At 40.9% G+C, this 14,429-nt stretch overlaps 1 protein-coding gene across 2 annotated transcripts in view; it reads right to left on the bottom strand.

Moving 5' to 3' along the window:
- Positions 1-14,429, bottom strand: part of PLBD1 (phospholipase B domain containing 1) — a 53,334-nt gene that overhangs the window by 11,205 nt on the left and 27,700 nt on the right. For both annotated transcript variants that reach the window (XM_080810025.1, XM_080810026.1), the window contains exons 5-6: positions 11,927-12,067; positions 11,339-11,483 (exon numbers count right to left, since the gene is read on the bottom strand). In XM_080810025.1, coding sequence (XP_080666151.1) covers positions 11,339-11,483; positions 11,927-12,067 — 286 coding nt within the window. The remainder of the gene's footprint in view (positions 1-11,338; positions 11,484-11,926; positions 12,068-14,429) is intronic.

The following is a 14,429-nucleotide window of genomic DNA, read 5'->3' on the forward strand; positions in this document are numbered from 1 at the left end:
TGGTATTGTCTTGTAAAGAAGCCTAGCTGAGCCTGGTCTCTAGGTGAGAAGCCACATGGAGGAGGTCAAGCTCTAGGCTGCCAACCCCTAAACGTGTGAGGGAGTTCTTCCAACATCAGCAGAGAGGCACACCCACTCCACAGGCAACCACGGATGCGTGAACCTGAGCAGCTGAGGTGTCCAGAGAGAGCCACTTAGCTGGCCTGTGGACTCAAAAGCGATAGGAATTACATATTGTTTCTAGCCACAAAGTTTTGGAGGTTATTTTTTATATAGTAAAAGCAAATTGACATCATAATAATAATAATCATCATCCAATTACACCACATATTTTGTTTTGAAAGGTCTGAATGCCATTTAACACCAGTGGGTATGACACTTGGGGAACTCTCTTGCCTTCCTTTCGTAGCAAAGGAAAGCACAGTAACTTTGTACCATACTCTCAGCCTTTCTGCTTAGCTTCTTCCCACTACTGAAGAGGGACAGTATCACTTCTCTGCCCCATGGAGAACACCAGCCTGGGCCAGGCTCTCTGCCTTCTCTAAGCCAGTGTGGCAACTAGTCAGTAAGTGTGTATCACACACAGAGGATATCCCAAGCTCTGTGCAGTAATTCCCAGTTCAGAGACTATATCAGAATTCCCTCAGGAGCTTTTCCAAGAGGCTCATGCCCTGACGGCCCCCTCAGCATCTGCTGGCCCCGCCCCGACCCCTTAGAACCTCCACCAGAACCCCTGCTCTGCGGCCACTGCCTGCAGAGGACGGCTCTTCTCCTTCCTCACTCTTACTAAGGGTGGCCTGTAGGGCTCCCTGTTATCCCAGGATACAAAATCTTACAGCCATTCATTCTGCCTGCTCAACAAGGGACTCACGTCTTCCCACCTTCCAGAGCGGCATTTATTTGCTTGTCTTCCTGCCAAGATTCTAACTGGTCACAATCCATCTCCACTTCTCCTTCCAGTGATTATTCTTCAGTCAAGGAAGAATTTATTGAGCCCATTTCTGCCTAATCCTGCAGTAGGACTCGAATGAGTAGGTCTCGCAAAGACTATTTAGGGTGACTGCCAAGAAGTCGGCATTGTCTTTCATCAACATTCTGTTATTATCCAAATCAGAACAAAATCTGTTTTTCTTTAATAACAAATTATCATCTTATTTACTTCATATTAATTTGTTTCCTGTTTTCTTTTCCATCCATCCCAAGGCATGTAAGATCCATGAGGGCAGGGCCTTTTTCTGTCTTGTTCACTCCAGCACCAAGAGGAGGATTTGACACCTACTAGGTGCTCAGTAAGTAAGTGTTAAATCTAAGGAAGAAAGAGAAGATAGTGGTGACTCACCACCTACCATACACCAAATGCCTTGCTTTATTTAGAAGGATGGACGCCATCATCTGGTCTTCACAAACATGGCACTTCGATGAGCTATTTTTTAAAAAATTACTCAGCTATTTAAAGCAAATAAACAGCGTTTTCAGGAATAAATCTAAGACTGACCCTGAGCACAGGCCTTTTCCACTATACCCTATGCGCCTGACGAATGTGATGGGAACAGGTGTGTTGTCTTGCAGATGGTGACAACACTTGACACGTGAAATGGGGCAAACACAGTAGAAACAATGAAAAAGAGAGTGAGTCATGGGGAGGTGCAGGTTTAAACAGGGTGGAGCGGGGGGAATCACCTTACGACAAGTATGGAAAATAAGATGAGATTTCTAAGATAGAAGAAGGAAATTTCCTGAGCCAGGGGTGGGGGCAGAGAGAGGTGTGGCCTGGGGAAAGGAAGGCATCAGTGTCCCAGGATGGGGCAGAGAACCAAAAAAAAAGGTGCTTTAGAAAACAGAAATGAAGTGCTGTAAGATCTATCTACAGTCCTTTGAAACAGGTGCCCTTGTTCTACTTTCATTTCTTTTCTTCCCTTGGTTCTACTTTTTAAGAGGCAGAAGACATAAATCTTGGCATGTGTTAACTCGCAGACTGTGTCTGTTTCAGCCTGACGATGGAAGTATGTGAGATAAAAGAGCTAACATGGAATTAGTCCAAGTAATTATAGTACACGAGGTAGGCAATTTGTGACTTATGAAGGTAATAACATTATGGATTATGAGGGAGGCAACTACATTTTCTTGGAGCTCTGAGACTCTTTCTTCTTTCTTCCTGTGTACCTACGTTCAAGGATTTGAACTTCTTATGAGAAAAAGCTGAGCCAAGTCATTGCTGCAGACCAGTTTAGAACTACCAGGGTCTTAGTGGATGGGTTTGGATCCCGTGTGTTAGAATCACCTGCTGCCATGTTTGCTACAAATGCTCCAGGCCAGACCAACTGAATAAGAATGTCAATGGACACACTTTGGAATTTCCATTTTTAGCAAGCTCCCCTGGGAACCTTTAGGTCGAAGGGGTGTGTAAACGTGTGTTTAGGGAGGTGAGGGAATGCCTGGATGTTATGCAAAGGAAGGGGGCCCCCCACAGGCTTGATGAGACACCCTAAGTGCATTCCAGAGAACTTCACTTACAGATAATTAAGCGTGAAGACTCAGCCTCTTGGGAATCAATGTTACTGGAATCCTGGATTGAAACACTTTGAATAGAACCCAGCTTTGTTCCCCCTGCAAGAGCTCCACCCCCTGGCATGCCTGGGAGGGTCTTTGAGCTCAGGGCTCTTTTTTCAGTTTTAACCCTCTGACTTAAAAGCAAGCTGAACCATTTCTGAAACAACAAACAACAAGGGATAGTTATAGTCAGATATAGTGTTTGAACTCAATCCCCAACCCGAGTCTAGTGATTTTGAGCATGTTATTTAACTTTTCTGAACCTGTTTTTTTTTTTTTTAATACAAATACAATACCCTCCTTGTGAGGTTTTTGTGAAAATTAAATGACATCCCACGCACCAAATGTTTAGCCTAGTGTCAGTTACAGGGGAAGGCACATAAGTAGGAAATAAACAAATGCTTTTTTTTTTTTAATTTCAATAACGAGTTGACAAGTTTATAGCAATTTATTTAAAACTTGAGTGCTGCCTAAATCCATTAAAACTAGTTGGGTTCACTTCAAGTCATTTGTAATCAGGGTGGCTACAGAGGAGGAGCTTCAAGCTCCAACGTCTGTGCTGAACACACAGGACTGCATCTGAAATGTTTCAATAATAATTCCTGAACATCTTGGATTCCTGTTCTCAAATCAAAGTTGTAAGAGAGAGAGCGGTATGGAGTATGGAGCAAACAATTATTTTGTTTACCCCTCTCTCCCCCTTGCAGTTCCCACCATGGCCACACGGGGGTGCGCCACCCATTATCTGTGCCCCTCTTTTTAATTACCATTCTCTTTTTTTTCTTTCCTTTCTTTCCCTCTTTCTTCCTTCTTTGCTTCCATAAATATTTATTTAATGATTAAAATAATTGCAAGGCTTATGTGCTGGCTCTGGGCGCACAGGGTGAATGTGGAGTAAATGAATACAGAATATGAATATGGACTCTGAAGAAATTATGCGTTGGGTACCAGGAAAGCTCAAAGGAAAGACAGCTTACTCATAACAGAATTGAATTTAAAAAAAAAAAAAAAGAGAGAGAGAGAGAGAGAGATCTGGAAAGTCTCCAAATTTTTGGAAATTAAACAATACATTTCCAAGCGAGTCATGGATTAAAGAAATCATGTAAGAAATCATAAAATATTCTAAACTGAATGAAAATGAAAACAAAACACACCAAAATGTGTCAGATGCACTGAAAAGGAGTGCTTAAAAGGAAGTTTTATAGTCTTATTTTCTTATAGTAGAAAACAAGAAAGATAAATTACCTGGGATTCTACCTCAAGAAGTTAGGGGGAAAAAAGTTGATTAAATGCACAAAGAGAGAAAATGATAAAGATAAGAATGGAAATCAATGAGGAGGAAAAATGAACAAATAATAGGAAACAAATCAATGAAAATAAAATCTGGCTATTGGAAAATATCAGTTAAATTGACACATCTCAGGCTAGAGTGAATAACAAAAAAGAAGATTATAATATCATGAATGATTAAAGGGACTTAACTAAAGATCCTACAGACAGACATTAAAAGGCTCACAGAAAATATTATAAATAGTTTTATGTCAATAAACATGATAACATCAAAGAAATGAAAACTCTTTGAAAGACAAATTTTTAAAACTGGCTCAAGAAAAATTAGAAAACCTGAATAGTCCTATTATCAATGAAAGAAATTGAGTTCATAGTTAAAAACTTTCCAACAAAAAGCCCATGTCTAAATGGCTCAGTTGATGAATTCTATTAAACATTTAAGGGAAAAATATATCGCTAGTCCTACACAAACACCTTCAGAAAAACACAGAAGAAAAAAAAAATTCTAAACTCAGATTATGAGGATGGGTATACCAAGACACCAAAACTATTATAAGAAGCCACAGACCAATATCTCTCATGAATATAAATGAAAACATTCTTAACCAAATATTAGTAAGTTGAATAAAAAATAAATAAAAAGAATAATATGACTAAATGGGGATAATCCCAGGAATATCAAGTTGGTTTCACATCTGAAAGTCAACCCATGGAACTTGCCATATTAATAAAGGAGAAAAATCACATGATTCTTTTACTAGAAGCTGAGAATTTCACAAAAATATGTTAAACAAAAACATTAAAATAGGAAGGGAGGGGATCCTCTTTAAACTTATAAAAAGTAACTCCAAACACCTACAACAAATATCATACTTTATACTGAAACATTGAATACTTCTCCCCTAAGATCAGGAATAGCAAAGATTTTCATGCCACTTCCAGTCAGCACTGTGTTTGAGGTCCTATCAGTGCAATCATGAAAGAAAACAAAGACATACAAGGGAAGGAAGCAGTAAAACTGTCTTTACACAAATATGGCATGATTACGTGCACAGAAACATCCCAAGAAATCTACAAAAAAGCTGTTAGAACTGACAAGTGAACTTAGAAAAGTCCCAGGATACACAGTAAATATTTTTAAAAAACTGTTTTTCTGTACTGTGATGATTTTAAAATTTTCATGTATTCTTTGTCATTCTTCTCTTTAAAAGATAGATTTGAATTTCCTTTCCTTGTTTGTGGGCTGATCACAATAACGTGCTTCCAATGAATAGAATGCGGTGGAAGTGACAATGTGTGACTTCTGAGATTAGGTCATAATAGGCATTGCTACTTTTGCCTTGTTCTTTTGGATCACTTGGTCTGCGGGGAGCCACGCACCTTGTCGTGAGGTTACCTGAGCAGTCCTGTGGAGAGGTCCAAGGAGAGGGGAACCAACTTGCCGGCACCATCTTGCCAACCACGTAAGTGAGTGACCTTGGAAGTGAATCCTCTAGCTTCAGTTAAGCTATCATAGCCTTCAGCCCCTCAGCCCTTGAGTCTTCAGCTAAAGAGCCAGACACAGAGATGTAGAGACAAACCATCCTCACTGTGCCCTAATCTAAATTCCTGGTCTCCACAAAAACCACAAGATACTAAATGATTGTTTTTTTTTTTGTTTTTTTTTTTTTTTTAATTTTTTATTTATTTTCAGCGTAACAGTATTCATTGTTTTTTCACCACACCCAGTGCTCCATGCAATCTGTGCCCTCCCTAATACCCACCACCTGGTTCCCCCACCCTCCCACCCCGCCCCTTCAAAACCCTCTAAATGATTGTTTTGATCTCAAGCCTCTAGTTTTTGGAGTGGCTTGTTATGTAGCAATAGCTGAACTATAAAAGCAAAGAACCACTTGAAAAGGAAGAAAATATCAATTCTGATTACAGTAGCATCAAACATTATTTTGATATCAAAATGCTAAAGGTATATAAGACCCTTATAATGAAAAACTACAAAGCATTGCTCAAGTTAACGAAGACCTACATAAACATAGATACGATATTTGTGGATGGAAAGACTCAGTATTACCGACATGTCGATTTACTTTGAACTGACTTAAAGATTCAATGTAATGGAAATCAGTAGCCCTTTGCAATGAGGTCTTCATACAGTGGTATTAGCTACCTTTGTAGTGATGCCATTCCCTGTGGGATTTCTCTCTCTGTCTTACTGTCTTGGTTTGTGACTGCAGGGCCAGAATCAGCAGTTGGCTGTACCCTGCAGGAGGGCTCCAGTCGGTCTTTTACCTTCCTCAGTTGTTCGGGAAAACAGACCATGGCAATTCAAAACCAAAGGGATGCTTCCAGAACAAGGTTCCCCAGGGCTACCTTCTTTAGAATTTTCAGAGCCCCACGTGATTTATTTTTTGCAGGGCTCCTGCCTATATAAACAATTTGATGAAGAGGCAAACTGCAAAATTCACAGGCCCTTACGAGGTATAGGGACTTATAAATGAAGATTTAGAATAATGGGTACCTATCCTCCAATTGGGGCGTGTGAAGATTCTTTAAAATGTCCGGGTACCATCTCTGTACATTCCTTATTATAATGTGTGTTGTTCCTGAATAATTATGTGTCACCTGCCACGAGGAAAAGGTGGCAATATTGTTATTATTCATAAAGCCAGGCCTCTTTGTAACCTGTCTGTACTCAAATGACGTAGATTTCTTTGTCTGTGCCGTTTCCTAACACCGTTTACTTACTGACCCTGCCAGTCTGCAGTCTGTCATGTTGCTGTCGAACACTAAGAACTCCCTCAAAAAATCATTACTGCTCTTGTTAACGACGACTCCAGATGCAAACCTTTCCCAGAATATTAAGAAAAGTGTGAATGACAATTTGTTTCTGCCATTCGGAATTTTATAGCACAAACGTACGTCAACATATTTTCCTTCTGTGTCCGTCTTCCCTTAGACTCCTTATGCTGTAACCATTGTATTCCTAGAAGGTGATTTCCTCCCGCACTGATGCTACCCTACTGTCCACACACCCCCACCTACAGGCGGGACAGGTGAGAAGCCTGTGGGCAGAGCCAGAAGGGCAGCCCCTGTCTCACAAGGTGTATCTGTTTGGCTAAAGACCAGCCTGAGAGAGTAGGTAGTTACTTCACGGGGCATGAGATCTGTGGCAAAGGTCTGTTTGTGTTGTGGAGTGAGATTCTCCAAAGCCTTTGTGAGGGTCAGGCCTAGCCCTCCGCAGAGGACTGCCGAGCACATGGTACAGAGGCTGCAGGGATGACCACCTGAGGGCCAGCGCGGGACACCACGGTAAATTCCCTTGTTGCCTCCTCTGCCAACTTCCAGGGCTGTTGAAGGGAGGCAGGTCCACACACATGCTGTAGCCCAAGGGTAAGAGCGACCTTCGGTAGCCTGGAGCCCTGACCACACGTTGTGTCTGACACGAGGGCCACCTCAAATCATCCTGTCACCAACATTCTGTCCGTTCAGTCATGGGGCAAACATACTGTGATGCCAGCAGAAAAGATCTATCAGCTCAGTAGGACCTCAGATTGGCTTGAGTCCCAGCCCCCCCCACATTGACGAGCAACATCTCGTTGAATGTACGGATAAGGGTGGAGGGGAAGAGCTCTCAGAAGAGGGACGTCGGAAGACCAGGAGCCACGTGGGCTCCCATCTAAGCCCAGCCCCACCTGGATGGCTCTGCTATTCTGGCTAGTCCTGGGCACTAAAAGGATATTTTGAAAATTTCTGTAAAAGTGCTTCCTAAATTAGACATACATGGAGGGTGGGGACTTGAACTCAAGACCCTGAGATCAAGACCTGAGTTGAGATCAAGACTTGGACACTTAACTGACTAAGCTACCCAGGTGCCCACTCAATAAGACACATGGGATGCAGGCCGGCTCCAGGATGCCCCAGGACTGCCAACCTGGCTGGTCTCCAGGTGCTGGAGGGGGCACTTTGGAAATTTTGAGGAAGGCACTTCAAAACTGGGACATCACTCCCCTGAGCCTGAGGACAGTCCCGAGGTTTATTAGCACCCGGCTTACTTGTGGTCTCCTTCTGACTTTCTCAGGACATTTCATATTAGGATCTTCAGGTGAAATCATTTCCCCAAGGGTAAAGGAAAGTCCTACTCAGTTAAAAAAAAAAAAAAAAAAACAGTCTGGAAAAGAAAGAAACAATGAAGCTACCAAGTCACCTTACCTTTTCTAGATTAAGATGAGAATTATTATATTAATTTGTTTCCTTGACATAACCACCTCATTTTTAGGGAGTCAGCACCTGGGGCTCTGGTGAACGCAGAGCGTGAGACTGACTTAAGTAAGTCCGAGTGTGCTGGATTACTACCGTTTCTTCTAGTCTCCTGTGCTGGACTACGACTTTGGGAGTGCTCTTCTGACAACTGCCATTAGGTCATTATCTCTCAAGGATTCTGGCTAGGATAACGGGAGCTCACAGAAATCCTGAATTGCTGCAGCAATTCAGCAGTCATTGTTGATATTGTTCTTTTCTTGCAGATGGAGCTCAGTCTTCCATCCACATCCTGACTGACCATCTACAAAACACTACATGTCTTGAGGTACCTGGATTATTTATTGCCTCAGGCTTCTAAATATTCTCCTGGCAACCTCTCTCATTCTCCTCTTCTTGTGGGCCAGATAATTCTAAAATGCAAATGTGTTAATGTCACGTCTACCACTTGCCACTTGAATGGTCTTCACTGTCCTCCATTCCGTCTTTGTGGCCTTCTCCACATATTTTTTTCTTGCCTACAGGCCTTCACACACGCTGCTTGGCCCACACGGAACATTTTATCGCCCCACTGTCCCCATGTGCTGGCTAATTTATACCTGCTTTTGCGCCTCAACTTAAATTTTACTTTCTCTTGGAAGCTATCCCAACATCCCCAAACTAGTCTTCCCTATTATTACACAAATCACACTTTAATCACTGCTTTTTTATTTGTCCCTTCCATCAGAATACAAATTTTGATAGAATAGGGACAGCATCTGTCCTGTTTCCCGTCATAAATACTTTGCCTGACATGACAATTTCATAGAAAATCGCAAACAAACAAATTAATTACATAATGTTTACAACTTTATGAAGTCAGCCTTTACATCAGTCTCACTCTACCGATGAGGAAAAGCCGAGGCCCACCAAAGTAAAGTTTTACGTTGGATTTCATACATTGAGGAACAGTTTATAGCTGTCCAAGTTCTACCATTTTCCTTTTTGATGACATCAAAACAAAAAAAAAAATGTCTTTGTATCTAGAAGCTTTAGTGTTTTTCAGGGCAATCGTCTTGGTGCTCACTTCTACAGAGTTGGGCAGGAGTGGGGGGTCATGATGTATTATAAAAGTATGGATAGGTGCATTGGAAATCTCCAGAGTTATTTGTATCTTTAGAATAATGGTGTCTATACCCTCCCAGTTATGTCATCTTTAATATGTGTCGCAGCCAAGTCACAAATATTTCATGACTTGATATTTCTGTTCTGACTCAGTAATTCTTAATGCCCTTGTTCATATCATGAACAACCTCCAGATCCTGATACCGCACTCCTAATCCTGGCACTTCTCCACCAACACCAGCAACAAACAAGCCACCCAGCTCTGCTCCGGGATCAGCAGCGCACAGGGGATGAAGCTCATGGCAAAGCTTAACTCCATACATATTGGATGAACCCAAAGTGGCGGGAGGATCCTTTAATCAAACAATTCTTTGTAATAGAGATGAGACCCTCCACATTTTTCACGTTTGTTGCTGAGAACAAAACTGTCCAATGAAAGATATTATGAATCATATTCCTACATTAGCTCCTGTAAAAACATGTTGGGTTAAAAAAAAAAGTATTGCTTTCTCTCAGTTTAAATGCTCTAAAAAACTCTATTATCTACGTATCTATCTGTTCTGGAAAGATATATACATACATACAAATGTTAACAGACTTTTAGGTTTCATAGGAAATTCCTCCATGTCCTTCCCCATCACTACCTTAGGGATCCAGGATTATTCAGACTACAGAAGAACGCCATTCTGCAGAGATTTCAAAGTAGTGCAGGTAACATCTGAACATTGCCTTTTATTGCAAATAAGAGGAAGAATTTGAATATTTGACTGGCCTCGGTCTTGTGCTGTCCTTAAATTGCAGTCTAAAGGAATACAAAGAAATCAAAACACAGTCTAACTCTGAGAAAGGAGTGCCCAGCCCCCCTCAATACTAAAACAATTAAGCGGGCAATGACAAAGATGGAATCAAAGCGTTTTCAAAGGAAGGATCGGGTCACAAGGACAGAACAATACAAAGTTATGCCACTGATCAGAATTCGTAATAGGATGGTATTAATACTACCAGGAATAATTATACCAGAAGGGGTAATGATACTCTGGCAAAGGTAGATAGATACAACAGGTGGTTGGTATAACCACCCTGTAAGTTACAAATATGTAATTAAAGGTCAGAAGTGTCCACCTTGTATCCGGTGTTGGACTCTTAGATGTTTGGTAAGAATTTTCCCCTTGCCTTTACCCAGGATGTTCCCTGAGGAGGTTCCAAACCTACAACTGAGGGGGCCATTCCAGCTAGCAGAACTGTTTTGTTAGGTTCACACAGTGCATTTTGTTACATCCATATTTTTATCTTCAGAAGTTGGAGGATCTGGCAACACTGACCACCATATTGCTGAGTGACAACATTCAGTGAGAGCTGAGCACTTGGCACCCTTTCAATGGGTCATGTGTTTGTTGCAATTGTTTTCACTCTCATTTTCTTATACCAGCTCCCCTTTATCCATTTTACATCATCTGCCTGGCCCCTTTAAGAACAGGAGCTTGCAACTCCTACTCCACAGAGACCATCCTTCCCACCCATCCCACTGTTCAAATTCTAGGCATCATTCGTGGTTTATCTCAAGTGTTGGTCTCTCTTTCCTTTCCCTGACAATCCAATATGAGCTGACCCTGCTTTGAATACTCTTAACATTCCTTACATTTCCACTGTAGCTCACACAGTACCCAGTAATAATACCATGATTACCTGTATTGTACTTATCTTGCTCTAGTGTAAGATTTATAAGTTTATGCATTCATTCATCCATTCATTCAGCAAAAATTAAGTACAAGGTGCCACACACTAAGTTAAGTTCTGTGGATACTGTGATGAATAAAAGAAACAGGCCCTTGAGGAAACACCGAGAGCAGGATCTCTATTGCCCAACCTGGCTTCTACCGCAGAGCCTAGGAAAGTATCTCGTAGCTCACTTGGCATTTGTTGAAGTGAGTTTTCGGCAGCTATTAACTTTGTTCACACCATTCCATTACATAAAAGCATTAGAGCTGTATTTCTTCAAAAGGCATTCTGAACATCAACTTTCATTCATGCATACTAACCTCTAAAGGTTTCTTCTCCCATTTCAGTTACTCTGAATGGCCAAGGTTTCATTCTGAAAGAATACTGAAGAGTACTCCAATGTCCCTCTAAATTTATTTACCTGGGTAACTGCTGAAAGAGAGGCGACTACTGCTGGTGTCTTTATCTTTGATGTTGAAGTCCCAGTGTTTATATATCCTGAGCATGGCTGCGTATGTGTACCAGCTTGAGTGAGCAAAATAGACGTTCTCAAATCCAGGAAGAACCTACAGCCAGAATCATAGTGAATGACGAAGAGGTACATAGATAACTGCCTACAGGCATAGGAAGTGTACAGCGATTGTGTCAATTTGGGTGTTCATCGCCATATTTATTATGAGAAAATATGGCCAAGGAGCAAAACATTAACCTTTAATGTGCATAAAACAGACAGACTTTGTCCTCCAAATATCCAAAATGGAAGACTGTCAGAGGTAGGAGTGGTAGGTGCATATGGCGTGGGAGGAATGGTAGAAGAAACAGAGGTAACATCTTGTACTTGTAATTCCCTCCATCAGCTCCTTCCAGTTCTTAACTTCTAGATAGAGGTCACCTGAGCTGATCGTTGGCTTGAGCCAGGATTGAGATGTGGCCACACTTGGGTTGACATATAGAAAAAGTCTGTGTGGCCCAGAGCAAGGAAAAACACGGAGGCTGCTATATGTCTTACCTTAATAAGAGCAGAGCAATGTCCCATGTCCCATCTCTTGAAAACCTTCAGGCTGGAATTTTTTGTGGGAGAAACCGAGGGAATCAGGTCCAACAGATCTCCGACGGCGTTCAGGAACTGAATCTGGAACATGGTCATAGGCTGGGGAAAGACAAAGACCGCTCTTAACAGTGATTTGTGATAGCTGGATGTCATTTTCTTGTTTTGCTGTTGTCTGGGATCCATTCAGGTATTCCTTTGGGAAGGGTCCCTAATGGAACAAATGTACTAGATTTTATTGTAGCTTACAAAATAATTATTACCTTATGGTTTGTAAGAGATGCTTTGGCATGCTTTGATACCCAAAATACTAGTGGTATGTGGGGCCAAATAATTCTCTTTGGGTGTTGTGCACTGTAAAATATTTAGCAGCATCACTGGCCTCTCCCCATTAGTATCAGTAAAACCCTCCCGGTTTTGATTACCAAAAACGTCTCCAGGCATTGCTGACTGTGCTCTGGAGGGAGAATGCGCATAGTTGAGAATCACTGCTTTACAGCAAAATATTCAACTAAGATGCGTTGTAATTTTGTGATTGGTTTCGTGTAGGACTAACTGGCTCGACAGCATTTACCTCAAAGCAATGATCAGACTTGAACATGAACTTTGTGCCAACTAGAGAGCACTGCTCCAGCAAGAGTCAGTCCACCAGAGTAGCCTGGGATCGGGCATCTACAAATTGGCTTTTAGGCAGAGTTGGTGGAAAGACAAAAAAGTGACATGTTCATTAAAAAAAAAAAAAAAAAAAAGCCAGAACCTGATTATTTATTTATATACATATTCTCTTTGTATTGTCCTTTGAATAAGTCATACTTTCATTATTCCAGATTTTAAAAATTATGATGGGGTACCTGGGTGTTTCAGTCAGTTGAGCATCAGACTTATGATTTCAGCTCAGGTCATGATCTTGGGGTCGTGGGATCAAGCCTCATATTGGGCTCTGCAATCTGTGGGCTGTCTGCTTGTGGTTCTCCCCCTGGCCCTACTCCCCGCTCTCGCACTCTCTCAAATAAATAGATCGTTAAGAAAAAATTATGATAAGGGGCGCCTGGATGGCTCAGTGGGTTAAGCCTCTGCCTTCAGCTCAGGTCATGGTCTCAGGGTGCTGGGATTGAGCCCCGCATCGGGCTCTCTGCTTAGCAGGGAGCCTGCTTCCCCCTCTCTCTCTGCCTGCCTCTCTGCCTACTTGTGATCTCTTTGTCAAATTAAAAAAAAAAAAGAATTTATAGCTATTAAAAAAAGAAAGAAAGAAAAAATTATGATAAGATCTGTAGGGGAATGATCTGTAGTGGAAATCCTCTCACTCCTCTCCTCCAGGTACCATCCTGTCTCCAGTTTACCACTTTTTATCCGTTTCTATGTCCTTCTCTGGACTTTTTAATGTGTCTTACAAATACATTTTTACACAAATGGTAGTGTATTATCTGTGCTACTCTTCACCTTGATTTTTTTCTCCTAATATTTTTCACTTGTTTTGTTGACCTCTCATATTAGATGTAAAAATCCTCCTCATTCTCTCAAATAGTATTCCAGTAAATGGAATACATTAATTCTGACCAGGATTATATTGAAAATACAATTATATTACATTAAATATATTACATTACATTGATGGACTTCCGGGGGCTTTCTAGTCTTTTGCTATTATAAACAATGTTACAATAATCAATCTTGGACCTATCATTTCGTATGTGTGTGAGCTACCTGTAGGATAGATACCTAGAAGTGATTTTGATTTTAATAGATGTTGCCAAATTGTCCTCATGTGGCTTATTTTAACAGACACTCTTCCAGCCTCAACATTAAACACTGAGTTGACTTCCAAATGGATAGGTGAAAAACAGTATCTCATTGCAGTTTACACTGGCAATTCTTTTATTAGGAGTAAGGCAGAGCATGTTTAAAAACCTCTGGATTTGTTTTTTGGCAAACTGTTCATATGCCTTAGTTATTTTTCTTATTCTTTTTCTTATTAACCTTTAGGAGTTAGTTATATATTAAGGAGATTATTTCATTGTCAGGTAGGAATCGCAAATATTATTCAGTTTTCAATTTGCCTTTAATATTTCGCTTTTTAATTTTTTAATTAATTAATTAATTAATTATCAGAGAGAGAGAGAGAGGGAGAGAAAGAGAGAGAGCACAAGCACGGGGAGCAGTAGAGGGAGAAGCAGGCTCCCTATGCCTTTATTTTTTTTTTTAATTAAGAACGATACCATACATATGAAAGAATAAAGATGCATATGGACAATTTAAAAGGAAGAAAAAGCACTTATCAGCCCACCTGACAGATTAGGAAATAGAACATTAGTTATGCCTTGAAAGCCTCTAATCGCATTTCCCTCCTTACCAGCAGTAACCACTGGGCTAATTCTGTGTGGCTCATTACCTGCTTTTCTGTTACTTTGTCATCTGTGTACACATCCTAGACAGTGTATTTTTAAATTTGCCTCCTTTTGAATTT

Source organism: Martes martes, assembly GCF_963455335.1.
Source record: "Martes martes genome assembly, chromosome: 8".
NCBI classification, from domain to species: Eukaryota; Metazoa; Chordata; class Mammalia; order Carnivora; family Mustelidae; genus Martes; species Martes martes.